The 23,836-nt window shown below is 43.0% G+C and overlaps 4 protein-coding genes across 15 annotated transcripts in view; all 4 read right to left on the bottom strand.

The window, feature by feature from the left end:
- Positions 1-16,086, bottom strand: part of ehbp1l1b (EH domain binding protein 1-like 1b) — a 29,292-nt gene extending 13,206 nt beyond the window's left edge. For 2 of the 12 annotated variants that reach the window (XM_056398277.1, XM_056398279.1), the window contains exons 1-14: positions 13,841-15,187; positions 10,733-10,790; positions 10,502-10,597; positions 9,137-9,190; positions 8,822-9,000; positions 8,331-8,449; positions 8,095-8,184; positions 5,815-6,648; positions 4,600-4,665; positions 4,330-4,470; positions 3,929-4,180; positions 3,601-3,763; positions 2,094-2,435; positions 281-1,945 (exon numbers count right to left, since the gene is read on the bottom strand). In XM_056398277.1, coding sequence (XP_056254252.1) covers positions 281-1,945; positions 2,094-2,435; positions 3,601-3,763; positions 3,929-4,180; positions 4,330-4,470; positions 4,600-4,665; positions 5,815-6,648; positions 8,095-8,184; positions 8,331-8,449; positions 8,822-9,000; positions 9,137-9,190; positions 10,502-10,597; positions 10,733-10,790; positions 13,841-13,944 — 4,163 coding nt within the window. In that variant the 5' untranslated portion in view covers positions 13,945-15,187. Of the gene's footprint in view, positions 1-280; positions 1,946-2,093; positions 2,436-3,600; positions 3,764-3,928; positions 4,181-4,329; positions 4,471-4,599; positions 4,666-5,814; positions 6,649-8,094; positions 8,185-8,330; positions 8,450-8,821; positions 9,001-9,136; positions 9,191-10,501; positions 10,598-10,732; positions 10,791-13,840 lie in introns of all 12 variants that reach the window. The other 10 variants (XM_056398278.1, XM_056398280.1, XM_056398285.1 and 7 more) reach the window with 10 other exon arrangements.
- A 137-nt stretch (positions 16,087-16,223) lies between these two features.
- fam89b (family with sequence similarity 89 member B) lies at positions 16,224-19,024 on the bottom strand. Its single transcript, XM_056398291.1, has 2 exons — positions 18,146-19,024; positions 16,224-17,656 (listed from the first exon to the last, which is right to left on the bottom strand). The coding sequence occupies exons 1-2, from the start codon at positions 18,497-18,499 to the stop codon at positions 17,393-17,395; spliced, it is 618 nt and encodes a 205-aa protein (XP_056254266.1). The 5' UTR covers positions 18,500-19,024; the 3' UTR covers positions 16,224-17,392.
- A 133-nt stretch (positions 19,025-19,157) lies between these two features.
- znrd2 (zinc ribbon domain containing 2) lies at positions 19,158-21,683 on the bottom strand. Its single transcript, XM_056398290.1, has 4 exons — positions 21,616-21,683; positions 21,009-21,160; positions 20,828-20,912; positions 19,158-20,677 (listed from the first exon to the last, which is right to left on the bottom strand). Exons 1-4 carry the CDS (start codon positions 21,629-21,631, stop codon positions 20,241-20,243), a joined length of 690 nt encoding a protein of 229 aa, XP_056254265.1. The 5' UTR covers positions 21,632-21,683; the 3' UTR covers positions 19,158-20,240.
- Positions 21,684-22,480: 797 nt separating this feature from the next.
- Positions 22,481-23,836, bottom strand: part of arr3a (arrestin 3a, retinal (X-arrestin)) — an 11,100-nt gene continuing 9,744 nt past the window's right edge. Inside the window, exons 14-17 of the mRNA XM_056397939.1 lie at positions 23,777-23,826; positions 23,591-23,609; positions 23,402-23,432; positions 22,481-22,984 (exon numbers count right to left, since the gene is read on the bottom strand). Of these exons, the coding sequence (XP_056253914.1) occupies positions 23,605-23,609; positions 23,777-23,826 (55 nt within the window). The 3' untranslated portion in view covers positions 22,481-22,984; positions 23,402-23,432; positions 23,591-23,604. The remainder of the gene's footprint in view (positions 22,985-23,401; positions 23,433-23,590; positions 23,610-23,776; positions 23,827-23,836) is intronic.

Below are 23,836 nucleotides of genomic sequence, written 5' to 3'. Positions count from 1 at the left end.
GAGCCCAAAATCAATCTCAAAACAAGATATAGTATCAGTAGTATCAATACTGATCAGCCCACCCCTACAACACAGATAATCAATGATGTTCTACGCGAGCAGAGAATCACAATGTTTCACAATGTTTAAATCAGTAGGAGGAGAATTTAAAGTGTAAAGTCGCCACTTTAAGAATAACACTGATTAATTGATTTATTTTATTGATGCTGATTAAGAAAGCAGACGACAAGCAACACCCACAGTGAAGCCATTACTTTTTTATTTCAGTGCTGTAACTCACCGGTCTTTGTTGGAGTCTACGGCGGCAGAGCTCGGTTTGTTAACTGACTGAAGGGTCGACGGTCTCGATCGTGATTGGCCGAGAATGTGTGAGGGCAGCTGCTGCTCGGACGTGTTCGGGGGAGGGAGGTGGGAGGCGGCGGGTAACAGATTGGGAGGAGGTGTGTTTGTGAAGCTGGGTGGAGGGATGTTGGTGTGTGTGTTTAGCAGAGAAAATGGCAAAGAAGAAGAAGAAGAGGAAGATGAAACTAAAGTTCTCATCTTCTGCTTGTCCTCATCTGATCTGTTGACCTCCAGACTGCAGACTGGAGCTGCTCGTTCCTCTGTCCTCCTCCTCTCTTCCTCCTCCCTGACTCTCCTTTCTTCCTCCTCCTTCTTCTTTCTTCTTTCCATCTCTTCTTTCTCCTGCTGTTTCCTTTTCTGTTCCGCCTCTTTCTTTTTCCTGTCTTCTTCCTCCTTCACTCTCCTCTCTGCTCTCTCTTTCTCCTCTTTCTCTCGCTTCTCCTCCTCTTCCCTCCTCTTCTTTTCCTCCTCTTTTTTCTTCTTCTCTGCCTCCTGCCTCCTCTGCTCTGCTTGCAGTTGTCTCTTCTTTTCGTCTTCCTCCCTCTTCCTCCTCTCCTCCTCCATTTGCATCCTTTCCATTTCTCTCTGCTCCTTTAAGAGTCTTTCTTTCCTCCTCGCCTCTTCCTCTTCTTGACGTCTTTTCTCATCCTCTCTTTTCCGCCTTTCCTCCTCTTCTTTTTTCTTCTTCTCCACTCTTACTTGCTCCTCCTTTAAGAGTCTCTCCTTCTCTTTCTCCTCCCTCTCCTTCTCCTCTTTCAGTAGTCTCTCTTTTTCTTCCACTTCCCTCTTTTTTCTCTCCTCTGCTTCTTTGACTCTCTTCATCTCCTCCTCTATCTTCTTCCTCTTCTCTTCTTCCTCCTTTTTCTTTCTCTCCTCCTCCTCCTGTAGACGTTTATTCTCCACCTCTTCCTTCCTTCTTCTGTCTTCCTCCTCTTTCATCTTCTGTTGCTCCTTCTCTTTGTCCTCCTTCAAGCGTTTCTCCTCCATCTTCTTCCTCTCCTCCTCCTCCAGGAGCCTCTTTTTCTCTTCCTCCCTCCTCTTTTTTTGCTCCTCAAGCTCTCTCTTCTCCTCCATCCTTTTCTCCTCCTCCTCCTTCATCTTCGTCATGAACCTCTCTCTCTCACGTCTCCTCTCCTCCTCCCTCTGAAGTCTGTCTTTCTCCTCCTCCGCCTCGAGGAGTCTCCTCTCCTGCTCTCTCTTCTTCCTCTCCTTCTCCGCCTCCCGCTTCCTCTTCTCCTCTTCCTCCCTCAGCTTTTCCTGCTTATCTCTCTTCTCCTTCAGGAGTCTCTCCTCCTCGCGTTTCCTCCTTTCCCTCTCCTTCTTGACCTCCTCCGCCTCTTGCAGGAGCCTCCTCTTCTCCTCCTCCAACAGTCTCTTCTTCTCTTCCTCATGTTTTCTCCTCTCCTCCTGCTTCAGGAGCTCTGCTTTCTGCTCTTCCTCCTTCCTCCTCCTTTCCTCCTCTTGTTTTTTCAGGATTTCTTTTTCCTTCTGCTTCTCCTGCTCTGCCTTCACCACCTCCTCTTTCTGCACCGCTGCTCCCTCTAACTGTTCTGTCAGTGACGCCTTTTCTCCACAGGCCTTTTCATTGGTTTTCTGTTCAAGACTGCAGAACAGATAAACAATATTCCTTAATCCTACGTCTCCATCTCTCTGTGTCTTTAACCATTATCACCACTACCAGTTCACATTTTCTCATCTTATTTTTTTTTATTTTCTGGATCGTGATTTTAACTGTGAATATAAATACTCACCCCGGAGGACACCTTTTGATAGTATCCATCTTAGAGTCATCCTCTTCCAGAAACAAGCCCCCTGAATCTTGGTTAAACGACTCAAAGATGATGCTGTCAAAGTCAGGCTCGGGCTCAGGCTTTGCCAGAGGCGCCTTTTCGGTCTCAGAGAACCTAATAATATTCTGCAGCTCGCTGACTGGCTTTTTCAAATCGATTCCCCTCTGAACATTTGGCTGTTTAGGAGTGATAAAAGCCGCCACAACAGTGGTGGTGGGCTGCTGGGGGGTGGAGCTCTCACAGCAGGAGAACGGCCATGGAGGGGGTGGGGCTATGATCAGCTCTGAGCGGGATTGGGCAGGACTGGGGATAGAAATATTGGCGGGTCAGGTGGGCGAGAGTTTCACAAGGGGGTGAGCGTGCAGGAGGTGGCGACAGGGGGGAGACAGGCGGGACGCACAGCAAGCCAGAGAGCTGACGATTATTTGACTGCCGTGTACTGGAAGGTAAGTGCGACTCGAGGCGAGGCGTGGTACAAAACACTCTGCTACTGTTAGCACGTGTTAGCATCAAGGAGGCACAAATACCAAGCACAAAGCAGCTGTGAGGCCTCGAGCAACAAGTCTCACAATACTCTCACAAACATAGATAAACTGTAACTCAGCCACACGTCAGCAAGCTGATGCAGATTGGCCTCAACATTACAGTGGGTTATTCTGGGGTCATTTAGACCATGAGGATTGTGATAAGGTGCTGATCAATACTAAACATGCCTTATTACGTTACTGTAAAGTGATGCATTCAATGTTATCTCAATGTGTGATGCACTCTGAGACGCCCTGCATACACTGATGTCTGATATTATTGATAGCATTTTAGCCGGGGAAATCTACATCTGTGTGACTGTGTAAGGAATAGTACAATAGGCCTAAAGTATAATGAGATGGTTAAATAATAATAATAGAGAGCTATATTAAAAAAAATCAGTCAAACCAAATATTCCTTTATATTCAGTTTAAACAAATGAGATATAACAACTTAATTGGAGCTACTGGCAGGCAGATTTTGTTAGCCTACAACAGAATCAGGCTAGCTGTTTCCCCCTGTTTCCAGTCTCTTTGCTAAGCTAAGCTAACCAGCTGCTGTTGAAAGCTTTGTATAACATACAGGTATGAGAGTGGTATCAATCCTCTCTATCTAAATCCCCTAAAACTTTGAACTTTTCCTTTAAGCAATCATGCAGTGTCAAGCAGGTTGGCCGTACGAGTCGTTTCCTCTTTAGAAAAGTTGGGAGGAACAAGAAAAAGAATATCCAAGCCTTCTGGCATTGTAAAAACTTTTCGTCATCTATGTCATGTCTCCTAGGCTCTATTAGGGTCGCCATCAATCTTCAAGATGCCTCTTGAGCTCTGAGGTCTGTTGACACATTTTCTCCACACACAGCAGTTTGAGGCCAAACATATCTTTTAGGAGCCAAACCAAACAATCTAATTTTAAACACTCATGTGATATCATCCCATGACCTCACCTGATCCGTCCTGGCTCAGCCTTGTTGTCTGTGATGGCCGCCTTTGAGTCCTGGCCCGGTCTGTTGGTCTGGTTGGAAACTGTGATGTTGGCCACTTCTTGACCTCGGCTCAGAGGGCTTGGAGATGTTTCCTTGTCTGTCTGAGCAAAAGTGAATGTTGAGCCTATAAAGAGGAAGAGTGAGGTCAGATAACAAATCACACACTGAGGAGTTGTGTTTGTAAGAATGGAGGGAAAGTGTGGTTAAAGCATGACGCAATTGCTTTTGAGATGACTCATGGAAGGGGGGTTACTGGCAGGTGAAATGTTTGATGAGTTGGCTGGTGTACCTGGCTGGCAGGAGCTGATCGGAGCAGGAGGAGCAGAAGGAGAGACAGCAAGATGAGGGTGAGGAGAGGAAAACAAAACAGAGGTGGAAAAAGAGGAGGAGCGAGGGGGTGATGAGCGTGGAAGAGAGGCAGGGAGGGTTGGAGCAGCGGGGTCGCACAGAGCGTCGAGATCGGGACTACTCAGCAGAGGGATAGGGGTGACGGCTCCTCCAATCAGAGCAGACTCAGACGTCAGCCACGCCCCCAGATCACCTGAAGAAAGCAGAGCGGTGAAAACGAGGAGGAGAAAGAGATGGAGAAAAAAAAGTGTGCAGAGAGATCATTTTCAGATGGATAATGGAAACAAGAAGAGAAATGGGAAGGGACAGAGCATTGGAAGTAAAGTGCACTCAGCTGGTTACCTGACTCAGAGCTACAGGGGTAAGATTTGGGGACAGGAGGTGCTGAAGCCACTGGAGGGGCATCAGCAGAAAATGGTGAGGGAGAAGAAGGGCGGGCGATTGACTTGACAATCTGAGGTTTGAAAATGTGGGAGCGAACTACTAGGAGAAGACAGAGAGGAGTAAAAGAGAAAAGGACAAAAGCAGAAAAAAGGATTTTTAAAGATTTGAAAATAATATCAGCAGCTGATAAACATTTGTTTAGTCTGGACAGGGAAAGCAGAGACAGACCAGTGGCTGAAATAGGATCATCTACAGTTTGATCCTCCGGGGGGCGCCGTTGATACGACGCAGGAACTGAGAGAGCAGAGAAGGTGAAGAGAGAGGAGTAATGGACAGAAGAGGAATTGAGAAAAAAAGATATGTGTCAACAGGGACAGGCAAAAAAGTGAAAGGGGAACAAAAAAGCTAAATTCATATCATGCGGTTTACTAATTTTATGACACCACAGAAGTGAGCTATATCTGTCAGGAACAAACACATGTTTGCAGTCTGAAAAGCAGCTGAAAGCACCCCAGTTGGGCAGTTTGTTTTTGTTTTTGTAATTCAGTCTGATCAAAGTGTATCAATTTTATTTCTACAGATTTTTATAGTCTGTAGATAAGAGTCAGTTAAGCACATCTTTGCAATGAATAAACTGTTAATGTTATCATGCTATATACAGTGTGTCTCAATAACATTGAAGCGCATAGGTTTATGCATATTGAATATTCAGTATATGTGTTAAATTAAAGTTTAAGAATAGCATGGTACTACTTATAGAGAAGTCTGTATACGCATGGATGGAAACAAGCTTTTGATTCTGCTTTATCATGTAACAACACATGATAGCGTGTTCGGTTAAATCACATAACACCGTATTAAAAGGATAGAGCATCAGCTCCCTGAAGGTGTGATCTAAATTTTTTAGATCCAGCTTCCTGGAATTGTGAATACACTAGTTTTAATTAACAAGAAAGATGGATTTAACTAAAACAAGCAAAAACTAAAATAATCTGATTGGACTAAGTGGCTTTTGCACTTGGGAATAGTAAAACAGTGAATAGTGATAGTCTTCTTTTTGGCAGCAGGCGGTAACAAACAGTCAGAACACTGAAAACACACCTGCAGCATCAAACACTTCCTAAAAGCAAAGAGGCAAAATATGAAACAAAGAAACCCACAAAAACAAGCAGATACTAACTATTCAACTTTCCTTTGTTGTTGTTACCTGAGGCACTGCAGCATTGACAAAACGTTCAGATGTTCAACATATTAGTGTCGGTTAAAATTCTTATGACAACCAACACACCATACTGCACATAAGTAAAAACTGTATATACTGTATTACACTTGTAACACACAGCTAACTCATGCGGAAACAAAGTCTAACCAGACAATCACACATGAAGAATCAGTTAGTGGAAAGCATGCAGCGTGCCTGTCTGCCTGCCAGCCTGTCGATACCTTTTGCCGAGTCTGACTGGAAGATTCTGGGCAGAGAGGGAGGCTGAGAGAGGCTCCGGGTGAGAGGAGGGTGAGAGGACGAGGGCTCGGAGGACAGGGTGGGCTTTGAGGGTGAGGAGGATTTGGAGGGGGGAGGATGAGAGGTAGCAGAGATGGGCTTATGGGTCAGAGTGGTGAGAGTGGTGAGAGAAGACATTTGGGGAGCTGCTGAGGATGATGTCAAGACAGTCTTGGTTGATGGCAATGCAGTGGAGGGATGTTTGGGAGTTAAAGAAGTGATGCCAGTTGCAGGTGTACTGGTAGGTTTCAGGGACAGCTTAGAGGGGGTGTTTAAATGTGCAGGACCTTCATAGTTATCGGATGAAGAAGGATTGGAGGGAACTGAGGGAACTGCTAAAGAAGGCTCCACTGGGGCAGAAGGTAAAGGAGATACAGGTTCAGAGCATTTCAGAGATGGAGGATGGGGGGAAGAGGAAGGGGCGATTGTGGTCGTCTTGGAGGATTTGGGTGATGGAGGGCTGGCAGGGGACACATCAGAGAGAGGCAGGACAGGGGATGCACTCTGGATTGAGGAAGTAGCTGCTGGGACCTGGGAGCTTGGATGTTGTGGGTCAGATAAAGCAGGAGGCTCAGGGGGAACAGGGTTGGTCAATTTTTTATGCTTGGACCTGGGTGAGGGTTGAGGGGAGGGGGCTTGGGGAGGCTGGATCTCTGATTGGACAGGGGCGGTGGAGAACGGGTGTCGAGAGCGACGGGGCGAGGGGCAAGGAGCAATAGGTAGGGGAGGGCGAGCGAGGACGGCAGGACTGGGAGGCCCGCCATCACGTCCAGACGCTGATGGATGGATTGATGGATGGATGGATGGATGGATGGATGGATTGCAGTATTGCAGACAGAAAAACAATGGAAAACACAGAGGGAAAAGATCATGACTTGAGAATGAAAAGAGGATTACTGTTGGCACCCCATGTCAGATAATTCAGCTGCCGTCATGAGGATCCTTTGTTAATCACATGACTCGTTTGTTTGAGTGACAGCACAAACAAAAAATATGGAACTGTGATGAACTGTGATGGAATTATAGCCCATTTATTATCGTGTACTTTCCATGTCTCCGGATCATTTTACTATACGCAGTGACATTTGCAACTGATAAGCACCTCAAACCGCAACCTAAGAGCTCAGCCATCGCTGAATTTCAATTCCAACATGCTGTTATGTCTCAGGTTGGGTCGGTGGCCACTTTGCATTAAAAAAAGGTCAAAGCAGCATAGGTTCACAAGGCAACACTGCATGCTTTTCTACTACTTTATACTCCACTACATTTATGGAAATGGGGGTAAAAACTGTGCTTTTTACTTCACTACATTTATAGTTAGTGATTACTGACACATATCTATATATTTTGCAGATTATTTTTTAAAATATACACAGCTTTTTCAACAAGATTCATTGTCCAGTGAAAAAAAGCTTCCTCTCATCAAGTCACGTTAGTCTGAAACTAAATAAATTTTCTTAGAAACAGTTTAAAAAACATAGACAGGAATATTTTAACCTCTTTTAAATCAAATTAACTCGTTTCAAATGTTTCTAACTTCTGACTTTTAATAACACTGTGCCTTATTTTGTCTTGTTTAAAGATACAGATGCTCATTTCAGAATACTTTTTCAAAATTTTAATTCAAAATAGGTTTAAATATTCTCACCTTACTGCACTGCAGTGTTTTAAGGACTCTTAGACTAATGACATGCATTTTGCTGCTTCTTTTGCATCTTTAAAATATTAATATTTCAGTACAGAACTTCTGCTGTGTCAGCTAACAGAGACACCACAAAGCCATACATTAAATGTAGCAGTAACACTTGAAAAGGAAGGAACATGTAATTTAATTTGCTCTAAAAAAAGAAACATCATGGACGAGTAGCCAGATGTCAGAGTTATGGCCATTTGAGCTGCCGTTACACTTAATTTCCCCTTTTTCATGTTGTCATGTTTATTTACAGTCATGTCTCTGTGGACACAGGACACTGACTTTTCCATGCCTCCAAACAACCTTCAGTACATTTCAATACAAGTTGTCATTAGCCTTTCATCACATGATTCACATTTAAAGTCTAGATGAGAAATATGTGGTATGGAAAGAACTTAGTTAGAAGAAGCAGTGCAGTCATGTGGGCAGGACTGCAGAACAAATGACATGAGTGTGTGAAATACTGTAATGTATTTTCCCTAGGAAGAGGAACAAATGACAGGAGCGAGTAAGAGCAAGAGGGAGCTACCTGAGGCTGGAAAAGTGGGTCCGGTGGAGTTTCGCTTGTCTGGTGGAGGGGGAGCGGGGCGATTTGGGCGAGTTAGAGTGTGTGGGACCACTGCAGCAGCCAGAGGAGAGCAAAGAGGCAGGAAAAAGAGAGGAAAAAGAAGGTAGAGGAGGAAGAAGTTTCAGAGTTGCAATGAGCGGAAGGAACTCGCAGAGAAGATCAGACAGAGGGAACAGTGTTGGTGTGAGTCTGCCCACCTGTAGCAGTGACAGACTTCTTGTCCTCATCTTCATCGCTCTCATTGAAATCATCCAGGTTGCCGATGTCTGAGGGTTTGACGCTCATCAGGCTCGCCAGACTCTGCATGTCTTCATCGCTGAGGAGCAAGGGCAAACATTTATCACACTGAAACTATTCACAACACAGTTTGTTTCAAACATTTCAAACAGATGAGGTATGGTTCATTTATAAGCCTCCAAAGACACTTATTTTCAGCCGGAGCCATGCACAAATATAGAAGAATTACTTGAGTTTATGTCTACATTCAAGTAGTGTCTGGAGCACTACTGTCTAGGCCAAACAGACAACATGACATTGGTGTAACATCATCTTTAGGGGATAAACATGTGCAGTAGCTATCAATTAACACATGGACATCATCAAAAACATACGGTCATGTCTTAAAATACACTTGTTACAATGTAGCAAGTAGCAACAGAGGGACAAACAACAACAAAAAACTACTCACGTGGCTTTTCCCTCGCGAACAAAGACACACGACAGTGAGAGCTTGAGCGTGGCCTCCACCACTTTCACAGACAGTGGTTTCAGCTTAAGCGTCAGGTCAGTCTGGGTCGGCATGGGACTGGCGAACTTCTTCAGGTTGATGTCAGCTGATGCCAGCACCTTACGATGCCCCTTATTCTCCTGATCATGACCAACAAAAACAACCAGGATATGTTTTATTTTGAATCACATCCCATTTACATATTGAATTGTATTCTTTTATTTCCACATGGTGATTAAATCTAGTCTGATTCTTAAAGCAGGATTCTTTGCTTACACCCTCAAGGACAAAGGTCCACTCTTTGTCCTCAAACTCGTCAGCGTTGGCCTCCTAAAGATGCGAGAAACAAAAATACAATTTGTTTAGTGAAACATCTTCTCTAAACATTATCCATGCATTTTTCCACACATTTATATGTTGCAGTTTCGCCCTAAACATTTCCTTATATTTGTTCCTATTTTATGAGTGCATGAATTTTCTCATCGATCTGGTTGTATAACATAGCCTCTTTATGTCTCTCTGAGCTCTACCGGAGGGATGGAACACCATGCTTACAAAAGATATTCCTTCAGTTCGTGTTTGGATGAGTGTGGTGGAGAGCGCTGTCTAACTCCAAAATCACCCATAGCTGAAGGCCATAGGTTATGAATCACATACTATCATACTAAACAAACATTTCAGTGAGCCCTTACACTTTGTATTGACGCATTGTGATTCCCCACTCATTTTAAAAACCCTCAGGATTTCGATTATGCCACAGCACAACAACAGCTGCATTATGTGAGCTTAATTACATTGTTAATACCCTGGACAATCATCAGTACTGCGCTGCACTTTTTATAGCCCTGTCTTTACTAGAATAGCAATCTTTGTTAGAACTAGATGAAAAGTCACAGAGAGAGGTAGTAGTTACAAATAGTTCCATATCGAGTGCTGTTAAACTTAGTGGTGTCCCACAAGGGTCAATACTTGGTCCTTTTATTGTCCATATAAATAAACAGGTACCCCTCATTAAACATAAGCTTGTTTTAAATTCTGATGAAACAATCTCAAGAACACTTAAGAGTGTACAGCATACTGTTCCTATCCATACTCTTCATGGTTCTCAAGTTGAAATTGTTGAGAGTTTTAAATACATGGGAGTCTGGCTGGACACTAGAGTTACTTTCAAGACACATGTGGAACACTTGACAAGCAAACTGAAGGTCTTGGTTATGGTGCTATTGTTCATGTAACTGCCACTCCCTCCACTTTAAATCCTCTTGACTGCCCATTATCACAAGTGATACAGTCCTCACTCAACATCACATCTTACATGAAAATGTGTGATGGTCCTCCTTAACCAACAGAAGGGAGGTGCAGTATTTGTGTCTTAAGGCAAAAGCAGTCTCATTATCTCTGCTGTCTGGTTGTTCCAGATACTCTGCTCCCGAGAAATGGGATGAGTTACATAAAATTTTGCAAGTGAAATCTGTCATTTCACTTCAGTTTTTAAAAGACTGAACTCAAGTTTTCTCTGATCCACTTGTAACTACCTGTTTAAATAAAGGAGTGAAAAGGTATTTTTGTATATATTTTTCATTAATTTGCCACCTGTCTGTTTATGTATACTGGGTAAATAGTGTGCTTTGGTTTTGCTACCTTGAATAGTGTAACAGAGATGTCGATGTTCTCTGGGACCGGCCACACCACCATGCCCCTGTAGGGGTTCTTGATTCCAGGCTGCCAACTGTGGAGCTGCATCAACAAACAACACATTAATAAGACTGTGGGTGTGTGTGTGTGTGTGTGTGTGTGTGTGTGTGTGTGTGTGTGTGTGTGTGTGTGTGTGTGTGTGTGGTGTGTGTGTTTGTGCTGTTTCAGTGGTTTCACCTTGGAACACATGCGTCTGTTCCTCCTGGTCCACACCACCCTCAGTTTGTCTGGTTGCCTACAGAAACATACAAACACTGATTAAAACACACAAACTTCACCTTTCCTCCTGCCGTTACATAGCAGTTATAGTTATTACACACGCAGGACTAAAAAAAAGGCTCTGGAAACCATTTTCTAAAAATGAGAAACTCTTGAAATTCATCAGATAAGATCTTTAAACAAAGTGGACATTATATAAATGAGAAAACACAAGGTCAAACAGAAAGTCTCATGACTGTCGCTGCGGGATGAAAATGCCTTGGAGTGAAAAACAAGGCACTGATGTGTGTGTTTAAATATCTTGCTGCACAGATGTCCATTTATCTTTCCGTGTGTGTTTCTAAAGGTGTGATAACTTGTGTGTGTACACTGGCAGCTATCCACCCAATTCATGGATATGTGTATTAATACGGTGTGTGCCTATTTGTGTGTGTGTGTGTGTTGATAATACATATAAATATGCTGCTATTGTATTTTTCTCAGTCCTCCGCAGCACAGGACGTGAAACAGGAAGCTGCAAAGTCATGTGACCTGAGTTGATCTGAATGTGAGGCGTGCCTCTTGACAGGAAGAAGGAACCCCCTTTACCAGCAAACACACACATACTCACACATACACATTTACACATAGACCCCAAATAATAGGCCGGTACATAATAACACACCTCTCTTCAAACCTCACTGCTTACTCCTAATATATTTTCTTTACGACCATTTCAGCAACCACAGACGCTCTTTAGAATATTGATACCAATCGTTTATAGATGTTGAATATTGTCTCAACTCAAGTTTCAGCTTATCACTGTACAAGTACAGCAAAGATGACTGTGTGTGTACATGTGTTTGTGTGGTATGTGTGTTAGGGGGTCAGGAGTGGCATCAGAAATAGACTGACAGCAGCAGGGTGGGGGTAACAGAGGGGAGAGAAGAAGGGGGTAAAGAAAAGAAGAGTTAAAATAGGAGACATCAAAGACTTGTTGACAAGCAAGAACAATCTGAATCACAAAGACACAAAGACATGTAGTGAGCACAGTAACAATGGGCAGTGGTGTTGGAGGGTTGTGACCGGTTTTACACAGGCAAACATTAGTGGCGTAATGCAGTTTAGTAACATGTAATTACTGTACATGGTGGTTCAGCAGACAATGGGTTGTGATAAACATCACCCTCCTCCTCTATGCTGAAATGTTCAAGTCTGAAAAAGTCCAGGATCAAATATCTGACCGAGGCATCAACATCTCTTTTCTCATGTTTTTGTCACATGAAGCACTCCTAATGTTACATAAAAATAGTCCAGTTACTAAATATTTAACTATGTTTGTGCCACTTCACTGTCTCTGTCAGCAGCACTGTATCATTTTTGATTGATGTCATGTACAAACTGCCGGGCCGTCTTATCTTTGCCCCCGTCTGTATTTTTGTTTCGGTTATCCGAAAAAACCTTGTGATGAAGAACATCCTTCAGGAGGCCTCGTTCTTCTATAGCCTCTATAGCCGTCTTGTTGATAGGACTTTATTGATAAAGCATAACTAAATACAATAGGAATACTCCATTATAGTTGCACTTTTAGCATACAAAGTCTAAAATGTGTCTCAGTAGTTTGTTTGCATGATGTGTCTCTATAAGAAAGCCAATCATAGTGGCAAATTAAAACAACCCCTTAAAAAACTTGTACACAAACATGAGACCTTTACAACCCCACATGTGGACAAAGGGTTCATTTCCCATCCCTGATGCTTCGGTAACCTGACACTGGGATTAATCACATAAGAGCTATGGGCTGATTTCATCTTCATTCCTGAGGTAATATGACTGAAACTTTGGATTCATCTCCAGAGATTCCTCATTTCCTCCTGTCCTTGCTTCTCCTCCTCCGCCTCTCTGTGCGTCCTGACTTTTGCCTCCCTGTTTGAACAGCACCCTGGTAAAGGCGTTCAAACCCTGATTTCATCACTGTTAAGTGGGAAGTGTCAATCTTTCTAAATCAGTGTTTCTCTTCCCTTTCTCTGTGTTCAGATGACACAAGCTTCTCTGCTGCTGCTGATCAAACTCTAAAACTTTATTGACTTTATGGGAAAAAAAACTGCTCGGTGTTTCTTATCATGCTGCTGACAAGCCGCTTACACAATTATTCCATCCTTTAATGTAATCTGGACAAGATAAGAAGATGAACTAAGGGCCAAACTGACATGTGGGTAAAGGTTTAAAGATACTGGAGAAACTTTTCCATCATGCAGCAAGCTGAGGAATGTGTGTGTGATTTTCAAAGATTAAAAAGATTTTAAACACTACTGATGTTGATGTTGTAGGAAAGGTAGCACGAGTAGGATAAAAAAAAAGACATGTCAATAACCCTAGAACCCTAAAACTGAACATTTTCATTTGTTTGCCCGTTTAATTATGTATCAGAGCTGAACAATGGTCCATGCTGCATCACTTGGCCATCTCCCAGCTGTTTTGTGTAACAGGAAATTGCAGAGGAGGGAAAAAGCCCTACGGAGTTTGAGCTGCAGTACAAAGTGATTTGACTGCATCTCTGAAATGAAATAACAGCAAAACACGAGGGTACACTGTTGTGGTTATAATGTTAAATTATGATGTTGAATGTAAAACTGTAAGTCAAATAGTAGAGCATGTTGAACTTGGTGTGATCGCCTGTATTCTTAAATTAAATGGGAAATGGCAAGTAAGTTAGGACACTGACAAGACCACAGACTAATGAGTACCACAGTTTTCATGTCACTTAGTCTGATGCTTCACAGGGATGACGTCCCTGCGCAAATGTGACCATCAAACCCCCTTTCTCCATTGACTCACAACTCTCCGTCGATAGGCGGGGTCGGGAATCGAACCCACAATCACTTTGGATCAGTTCAGCACATGTACGTACATGGGGGACGCCCTCATCATTCTCAGTGTAGCGGAAAAGAGCGACAATATGCCCATAATGGAGCCTTATTATATAATAACAAACTAAGCAGGCCCTCGGAGGGTTATTGACATTTCAAACAGTGACAGACTTTCAAACGGGACAGTTCAGGAAGTGAAAGATGTAATTGAACTCACCATTTCTTGGTGCACTCCAGTGCGAGTTCCTGGTAAGACGCGACAAACTGAAACTTTGAAGCCTTCTTCCCGACCCGCTGCAGTCTTTTCCACACCGAAGTCATGACTGCCCGAGGTGAAATAAAACTTAACACACGAGATAAAAGGAGGAAATCACACTCTCCCGCGCGCAACAATAATCCAACTTAGTCCGCAGCTTCTGCTCCTTAAAAGGTGTCCTTCTTCCTCCTCCTCTGCTGCCGCTGCTGCTGCTGATGATGATGATGATGAACCTCACACAAGCTGAGACTTGCGCTCATTTGCAGTAACTTGAATCACGCACAGATTTGAAAAAAAAAGAAAACATTAAAGATGTCGCCATGTACCAAAAAGAAATAGCTGTAAACAGAACTGGCAATTAGGGCATCAGTAAAGAGGAACCGATTCCGCCCTGCTCATTGTCTTCCACACAGGCTATAAACGCCTGATATGAAGCTGAAGTTTCAACCAAACAACCGCACTGACAACTTCTCTCTCTCTCTCTTGCTCTTTCTCTCTCTCTGGCAGTAATCCACATGCAGCTTAGTCAAGCCTGGGTGGGGGTGGGGGGGTTGTTGTAATATAGGTCTGCTGCCTCTAGAATGAGTTCACCCTCCCTCTTTCCTTCAATGACAGCAGCCAGTGACACAGAGTGTGAGACAGGATATGCAAAAAGTGTCTACTGGTGATGCAGCAGTATGCAAAGTTCATCTTGCTCTCCATTGGGCACAGTGTGCAGAGGTACAGAGTGAACAGTGTTCAGCCATACCTATAGACTTTGATCCCGACTGTCCCTGTCACTGGAACAGCCTTATCTGCTGGTGACTATTTCACTTAATCAGCTCTGCAAACTCAGATCTCCCTGAAGGTTGCGAGCCGTTTGTTCCAGCTCTGTTGCGCCACTGTGTTTTTTTTAAATACATTTTCTTCTGAGCTCGTAGTTATAACTCGAGTCACTTCCTGACTTCCAGCCGCGTCATCCAGTCCTCTCCAGAAAAGTGTGTTTCATCCAGTTAATTACAGAGGAATAGTTTCCATGGAGAGAAGGGTAGGCCAACCGACTCCAGTGTGTGTGTGTGTGTGTGTGTGTGTGTTCAAGCTAGGTCAACGCACAGGGATTTTCCTCAGTGAGAGCAGGAGTGTATTTTTAGGTGGGGGGGGCATGGATGGATGGATGGACAGAGGCAGCTGGTGGTGGAGGAGTGTGGGGCAACAGCAGAGGAGAGGGACAACTCTCTCATGACTCAGAGTGGGTCTAATATTTCACTGTGGGTCCAGTATTCAGAGGTGCGTTATTGCTCCCTCCCCAGACATGCACAACACCTAACAACATGCGATGCCCTCCACTGTACTGACCTATCTACAGCTTCCTTGTGGACAAACCTGACCACTGCAGCAGTTACTTTTACACCATGTTCTTCACTGACCGAGGAATAGTTAAAAGTATCGACAGTGTTCTTTCTCGTGTTGTTTCTCGTCTTGGTGGAATTGTGCTCGAGCATTTGATTCTTTTTTTCAACTTTGGGGCATTTCCTCACTTTAAAAACTGATCTCGCCATTCATTGTTTTCCAGAGGAAGCTTCCCCACTAACACCTTCTTGTCCTTCTCAGCTCTCCCTGCTGACATCCACCGCGCTGACTTCCAGTCAAGACTCTATTTATTTTAATAATCACACACTGTACAGCATTAACGGTTCTTACTGTAACTGTGGGGTGTGGTAATAAATAGAATAACCATAGGCTGACTGCCCGTCTATTAGGCACAAAGTAGATGGATGGACACCAAAAACATAAAGAGGTAAAGACAGAAAGGTGCAAAAGTGAAGATAAGAAAGAAATAAGTCAGTTAAAAATCCACATTCGAATGATCTGCAACTGATAATCCAAATCATTAAAACATGCTTTGTGATGGATGATATGGAGAGCATTCACACACACACACCCAGATCTACAGCCAGACCGGCAGAGAGACAGGCAGAGAGACAGACAGGCAGATATATTCTAACTATATCCACGACACATGTTGATTATAAATAGAGAACAGCATGAGATTTTCAACTCCCCTTCATTCCTGCTCCCTCCACAGCAAATGGTTTTCCCCACGCTGCTGCTTTCAGCATGAGCTCAGAGCAGGAGGCCTGCAGGAGTGAGAGAGCACTCTGCCGATTAGAGACAGTGTGTCCCCTGTTGGTCATATTGAGCAATATCTTCCCATGATTGCCTTTCATCTCAAATGCGGGAACTCACCCCTGTGCGAGAAGTTTTAATTTAGGATTTAGAAAACAAAAAGGCATTTGCCTGTTTAAAAAACTGTAATACATTTAGTTTGATACATAAGTGAAGTGAATACAAGACTGTGAGACCATTTCTGCAAGTCAGACTGTGCCCTTTTATTTCTTGATATACAGAGTGTGACAGTCCTATGCCCATCCTAAGTCCTATAGGCCTATGTGATAAAAAGATTGAAGTGATTAATACTTACTTTCATTTAAACACAACCCATAGATAGAGATACTGAAAAATTCTCAACGTATGAGCAGTTAATGGCAGGTTAATCCGCCTGGATACAAGACAGAGCAGAATCCCATCGGAGTTAATCCTTAGCTTGATGTCCTGACAGAAAGCGACAGTTTCCTATCATTGCTTTTTTCTCTCTCTCTGTTTTGCTACCAGTTGGACTGTTGATGAAGCAAAGTGTAATTCATACAAACTTTTAAAGACAGCCAAGAGACGTCTGTGTCTTTGTTTCAGAGGATCTTCAATTAAGAGGGAGATTAATAATAAGTTAAACATCATTTTCCAAAGAATATTCTCTTCATCTGTGGGAAGGAAAAATGTGCATACTGTGTCAAAGGCTTACAGATTCACAGCTTCCCATCCATTGTAATATGACTGACAGAATACAGATTATTGATCGACGGCGCTTCGGTTCTTGTGTCGAGACACTAAAAGGTGAAGAATACTGTATGAGAGGAGGGATTTTCCTACTCACCTCACAAAACAGGGAGTCTCAAAGCCTGAAATCGTCACAAAACCACATGACCAAAAGTCACCGGATGTATTACCATTGGGCCCCATATAGTCCACTTTATGCTTCTTGAAGTGCTGTAACCAGATTCGCACTCAATACAAGCATAACCAAGACACATTCAAGCCGAATTCAAACCTGCAGTGGTGCACAAACTTGCTCCGATGTAAATGGAAAGGCCACATACAGTATGCCACTGCTTATTTTATAAGCTATGAAAATTCCCAACATCATCAATATGTCAAATAAAGTCATTCTTGGTTGAGAAAAGTGTCAGAAAGATGCAACCAACTTTCTATGAAACAGACAGTGATTTTGCAAAGTGTAAAAAACGTAAGCAGATAAGACTATACGCTGCTGGACGTATTACATGTGTAAGAGATGCATAGCATAGAAGCCAGTGTAAATGGAGCCTAAAAGCACAGTAAGAGACATCAACTGTGAGAAAATACAGTCAAGGAGTCTCCACAGTGCATGGTGCATGGAGCGTATGAGCTGTGTCTGCATCAGGGAATGTGAAAAGAGTCTTTGATCCACTGGTCCCTGGAGTTGCTGCTGGGTGGAGGCAGAGACAAGGACGCCGAAGGCTGCGAGAGAACTACGGTCTCCTCATCATCTTCCTCCTCTACTTCATCCTCCTCCTCGGAGTATCCGTTATCAGCACTGAAGGAGGCCTCAGACAGAAGCGAGGAGCCCTTGTAGTCCTGGATGGCTTCGTGGAGAGACCACAGCTGGCACAGCAGAGACATGTCAAGCTGTCGCAGACCGACCTGTCACACAAAAACATCAAATATCTGTTTTGGCCACCAGAGGGGGGTACAACATGAGCAGAGTAAGAGGGAAATTTAATGTGAAAGTTGTTGTTTTTTACCTTAGAAACAGCATACTGATAAAAATAATCTTGGCGAATGAACCATCCTCATGCAGTTTTGTGGCACTTACTTAACTCCACTACATTTAACTGACTGATATAGGTCCTAGTTGCCTTTCACAATAAGAGTTTACATGAGAAAGAGATAAGATTATTAAACACAACAAATTGTTAAAGATTAAACCACTGGTTTCCTTGTAAAAGAGTATTTTTACATTAATGTAATGGTTGCATACTTTTACTTAAGTAAGTTCTTCCACCACTGTCTCCATGACAACTGCACAAACTATACACTGATGAGATGTGGTTGAAAACCTTAGATTAAAACTTATTTTGTCAAACTTTTTGCATAGACAGGATATAGTCTGTGAGCGACCGAGCTCCTTACCATCTCCTTCCGCAGCAGAGCCAGGGCAGCGTCCAGTCCGCCCGGCTTGCTGTGACCGCGCGGCGCGTCGCCGCTGATGTCGGCCTGGATGCGCGCTCTCTTGCTGTGGACCTTCTCGATGTCCCGCCACGACCCGCCGCTGGAGTTCAGGATGCCGCTCAGGCCTTTGGGCAGCGGCGGCAGCCCGTCCACTGAGAAGACACCGCCCACCGGACAGTCCGCCGCGCTGCACCCGCTCCCGTTCATCACGACGGTGGACTCAGCCGGAGACGCACCGACACACTTTCTGCAGGAGAGCGTGATCACTCTCAAATGCTCATACACTGTGTGAATGCCGTTATGCTGCCTCACCATCACCTTTAGGGGCTGTTTTCCCTGTCTCCCAGCAGCTGCACGCGGAGGTGTCTTGGAGGCACGCTGCAAGTCGATGCAATCCTGTTTTCTGGATGTGTTCGGGCTACAGTAGAAGCAGTGAATGCCGGGTTAATGTCATGCTTCCTGGCTTTGTTTTGTTTCCTCTCCTTTGTGTGGGAGAGTTCACCGACAGCCCCCGGCTCCGCCCGGCAGTGACAGCTCCGCGCCCCGCCCCGCTACAGTCCGTGTTTGTGGGTAAAAGGAGACCGTCAGTCGTTTGATTGATTCAACTGGATTTCTCATAAGCAACGTTTAGACGTTTTCAAAACACAAAGTGATAAGCTCGGGCTGTGCAAAAATGAGAATCCAAACAAGCCCATAAATAGGCAGACTAGAAGGTTGTTAATTTACCCACGTCACAGAAACAATAAATACAGGAATGCCCCAATAAAACAGGCCTACACCAGTGTAACACTGGCAACTTGTGTGCAAAAATATAGCTGTGTAATTAACTGAAATTCACAGGGCGTATTATAAACACACATGCAATTCATATATATTCAATGGTACTTGAAATATAGCATCTTCCAATTAATAAACTTATGGTACTGTGTTTTGTATTTGGCGACCTCTTGTGGAAAGAAACAAACTGCAGAACTCCTGAACAGGCAAAGCTTTATTCAAGTACATAATAAAAAACTCTGACTGCCTTGAACAACACTGAAGCTTGCTTTTTCTAATATGAAGTGCCGTCTACTGATGTACAGTGCACAGTTTATTTGCTCTAGATGGTTTTAATGAATGAGGAACAATGAGTCTGACTCCTGAATGTTGCCTAGTCTCATCTGAGCATCACTGAATAAACTGACCACCACTACCATCATGCATCAACTATATTTACAATAAAAACCTACGAACTGTCAGCGCACAGTGACAAGCTTTATACCACCAGAGGGCCAGAGACACCAGAAAGCCATCTGAGCGTCAGACTGAGCAGCAAATAGAAAAATGTTCCTGTCTTTGTGAAGAAGCAGGGTCAGATTTGAGGACAGGTGTGTTTAACAACATACCAACAGGCTTTACATTTTAACTGATAACTTACATTAGTTCTAGTAGCATCTTGTATATGAGCACAAAGACTGTTTTGTGCACACACACAATCATTCAGGCAAGTGTGCGCAGGGACTTTAACTTTTTTTAGAATCTTGTGATTTGCAAAGCTATGCCATTTTTGGGATAGTACAGAACAATCAATCAGGAAAAAAGAATTCACAGATGTTTGGCAATTGCTTCCATTTCAGATTAACCAGAGCTACCCAACTATGGATTTGGTAGCATTATATTTTTGTAGAATATAGATTAAGCCCTATTTAAAATTTCTAATGGTCAGATGGTTTAAAATTAATACCAACAATTGTTGAGCTTTGACAAATGATCAGTTTTTTTTATAATTAAATCATAAATTACAAGTTGACAAGTCACATGAACATATTAAGAAACCATGTAACATGATAGTTTTGCCAGCGGTATAGTAACGTTAACCCAAACTAGTAACCTGTGCACTTTTGACACTTTAATCCCATACCAAGTGCATTTTTGGACCAATTTTGAATTCAGCTCTACACAAGGATTCAGTCAAAGGGAGATGCTGCAAAGCAGCGAACCAGAGTCAGTATTCCAAGACAGAGGCAAGTAGAAACAGCGTTCCCATGACCCCATGGTTTCCACCAGTCCATGATGGTTACTGGCTGAGCTCCTTGAGGCTGCGCAGTGAATTGGCACAGCTGGTGATGAGGCTGCAGAGCTGGATACTTGCCTCTAGGGAGGCTGAGCTCTGTAGCTGGGTGGTGGCCCAGCGAAGTTTGGTTAGAACAGCTTCCTCAGCTTCTTCCAACACAGGTTGGAGGGCAGTGCTCTGTGGACAAACTGGGGGACGAGTTGGTGCCACGGCTGTGGTGGAGGGAGGAACTGAAGGAGAAGGGACAGCAGGTGGAGGCAGGAGGGCTCTCCCTCCTGCAGCAGCCCCTTCACAGTGCTCCGGTCTTGGCTGAGGAACTGACCCACTTGCTTGACTGTTGCTGGGGCCTCCGTTGAGTTCAGGGGCCTGGGACGGTGCAGGGGACTGGGCTGCAAGTTGTCTTTCTCTCACCTGGGACAACGCCGCCTGTGCATTTAGAGCTGAGAGGAGTGGAGAGAGGAAGACAGGGAGACATGGGAACAAGAGCAAATAAAATTGACAAAAAGCACAAGCTGAGAGGAGCAGTGATGGAAGAAATTACACATATGCTTCGTGCATTAAACATATGCGTATGTGTGAGTTTTGTATACCAGGGTTGTCCTTGTCAATATCAGAGTCCAGCTCCTGACATGAAACACAGTAGTTTTTCTGCTGTCTGTCCTGGAGAAGAATAGTCTAGAAACACAAAAGACATGTTATTCCACTCTGCCTTTTCTACATTTTCAGGGCACTACCACCTTCACAGACAAAATAAATATCCGCTCTACTGACCCCGCACACATCACAGCACTCTCCCAGCATCTTGTATCCTTTGAGCAGGTAGTCTCCCATCAGCTTGCTGATTTTGTCTTGTCGCTCCCTGCGAGCCTGAATCACCTTCATCTCTGCCTCTGTTGGAGGCTCCCACTCAAAGTCCTCGTCACCTGGGATGAGTAACAAAGTGCTTTTTAAATTCAAGTGGACTGCACCTACACAGACACTGTGTTGCAGTATCATCCTCATAAAACGCAGTGTTATTGCTGTGATATAACTTAACAGTTCTCAACGTGTGCGTGTATATTCTCGTTGCCACTTTGCCAGTTTTACTCATTAGATTTTATACAATTTTTGTACTTATTAGATAATTCTTTGGTTTAAGTTGCGCTGTTTAAAAAAGTGATTAGCATAGCCGCAGTGCTCTGCTAAGATAAGATAGCTAGCAAAGCAGCCGGGCTAACGTCTAGCTCGCGACATGTATATGGCGGCGGCGACAAAACATAGTAAAAAATAAAATTACACTCGAAAACGACTGCATATATGCGTGCCAAAATGGTGTTTTATGAGCAGGCGAAGTGAATGCGAGAAATGTCAAAGTTAGCTTGGTTATAAGTTCACAAACCTCCATTCAAAGCCATGTTGCTTCGGTCCTACACGTTGTGCGCGATGACGTAGGTGTCGTCGTCTTCGTCGCTGGTCAAAGAGAAACATTCCAGAAGAGCCGGTTGTGGCCCTCTGCTGGCCACCGAACATAAAACATCTTCTGCGGTGAAATGCATTTACTAAAACCTGTTATGCTGAATGTGGACCACTGCCTGTTAGTTAGCCCTTAAAATCTAACTATTCAATCCGTATTATCCATATTATTATTATATAATTAATCCTACTGACTCCCCTGTTTCACAATGCACATGCAGACCAGATGGCCATTTACCTATTAGATCTAATGCTTTATTTAGACTTGTGTGCCCCAATATGTGTGCCGGTCTTTAGTGTTTCTTCCTACTGATCCATGGTGCCCACTTCATTCTGAATTGCATAAAATTTCATCCCTGTTATGTAGCCAGTTGTTGCTGTTTTTGCTTCTGCTTTGCTAAATTAAATTTCCATGGTGCCTTCTTGTTTGGCCTTCTTTGCTAGCATATCTGATATTTCATTCCCTTTAATTGCCCTATGAGCTGGAACCCACATGAATATGATATGTTCATATTTCTAAGTCATATATTTCATTCATTATATTCTGTCTGCTCTAGGATGAGGATAGCTGTAGTGATAGTAGCTAATGCTGAACTTGAGTCTGAAACCCAAAGTGACCTTACTTTTTTGTACCTGTTCTACACTTTAAAGCAGTTGTGATATCTAGCATTTCACTTGTATAAACTTCATTCATTAATTTTAAAACAGCAGCAACACTTTGATGAGACAGAAAAAACCTGCTTCTCAGAAATTCATTTTTTATAATTATTTTATTGTATTTTGGATGATTTAAGTCAGCCACTCAAAAACAGAAACTGGTACATTTCACAGAAAGAAAAATATATAATTCATAATCACAGATGAGCGGATCCCTTTCATCCAAAGCAAATTGGCTTTTATGGGCTTCAAACTGATTTCCCACCTTTCCCCACTCATACTCTGAAGTAAGAAGAAAAGGATTTTTATTCTGTACATGTATGTGTGTGTTTCTACAGAGGTCTTTGGTCACGAGATGCTGGATACTATATTGCAATCTGAATACTTCCTCTACAGCTAAAGGACACAAATTAACCAACAAAAACAACGACAACAAAATGTGTGAGGGGGCTGATGTTCCATCTGTAAAAATACAGAATAATTGGTGTGCTGAAAAGATCATTCTCTTCAGTCGGTTGTTGTTATTTGATTTCATTGCGCCGGTCACATTCTTCTTCGTCTTTGTTTTATGTCCCCTCCTCTTGCCGTCGTCCTGTCTTTATATGGGTTTCTTCTCGGCCTCCAGGGTAACATCCTTTCTAAAAAGAAGTAAACAAAGATAAGTTTAGGACACCATTATTACATGGATAATATCAGTAAAAATTAAAAAGTGAAAAAGATCTCTTATCTTTGTATAACATAAAACCATGCTCAGTTATTCATTTTTAATGTCCTGGAAGTTTTAATTAATTTAGATTTTTGCTTTTATCAAGATTTTATTGACATTAGGCAATAATACTGACTATTTATTGCCATACCACAGTGTAGTGATACTCTGGTACAAGTAAAAGTCATGCATGCACAGTTTTCCTTAAGAAAAGTTAATAGCATCAAAATATACTTAACTTACCAAAACTAAACTTAGTCATTATGTAGAATGTCTTATTTCAGAATAATACATATTGAATTCTTGGATTATAATTGTTAATTGTTAACACTGTGTTTCGTAACCTCACCTCATCTATAGGGGAGTTTTCTTTCAAGACACTGTAAGAGTAAGAACAAAAGATATATTTAAAAAAGGCTGAACTGTTGCCCAAAAGAAAAAAAATGCCCAAAGGAAAGTAACCGGTAACTTCACCATAAATTTCAACAATATGATTTCTGGGCGATGGCTCCAAAACTAAAAGCAATTTGGTACTTACTTCACTAGCTGTCTTTACTCTGCTCAGTTTGGAAGGGAGGTTGATGTAAAAGGAAGAAAAGAGAAAAGGGTGAGAGCGTGAAATCCTTACAATAGACAGCATGTAAACTGTGGGGTGCATTGATAGCAGTAACATTTACTGTGCAGACAGATCAGACATTTGTATGTGTGTTAATAAATAAAATACCTGCAGGCTTGGGATGCATGAGCATCAATGGCAGCTCCACTGTGACGTCACTGCAGATAA

The sequence above is a fragment of the Seriola aureovittata genome, chromosome 15 (genome assembly GCF_021018895.1).
Source record: "Seriola aureovittata isolate HTS-2021-v1 ecotype China chromosome 15, ASM2101889v1, whole genome shotgun sequence".
In the NCBI taxonomy this organism is placed as follows: domain Eukaryota; kingdom Metazoa; phylum Chordata; class Actinopteri; order Carangiformes; family Carangidae; genus Seriola; species Seriola aureovittata.
This window is presented reverse-complemented; position numbering and strand designations above follow the sequence as displayed.

Bases quoted from the DNA above. Each gene is read 5' to 3' on its own strand.
- fam89b (XM_056398291.1), bottom strand. From the start codon at position 18,499: ATGGTGAGGCAGCATAACGGCATTCACACAGTGTATGAGCATTTGAGA. The intron at 17,657-18,145 runs GTAAGGAGCTCG...TTTGTGTGACAG, and splicing joins CTCTGCTGCGGAAGGAGATG to GTCGGTCTGCGACAGCTTGA.
- znrd2 (XM_056398290.1), bottom strand. The intron at 20,913-21,008 runs GTCAGTAGAGCG...TTGTGTTTCTAG, and splicing joins AGTGCTGTGATGTGTGCGGG to ACTATTCTTCTCCAGGACAG. The intron at 20,678-20,827 runs GTATACAAAACT...CACTCCTCTCAG, and splicing joins TATTGACAAGGACAACCCTG to CTCTAAATGCACAGGCGGCG.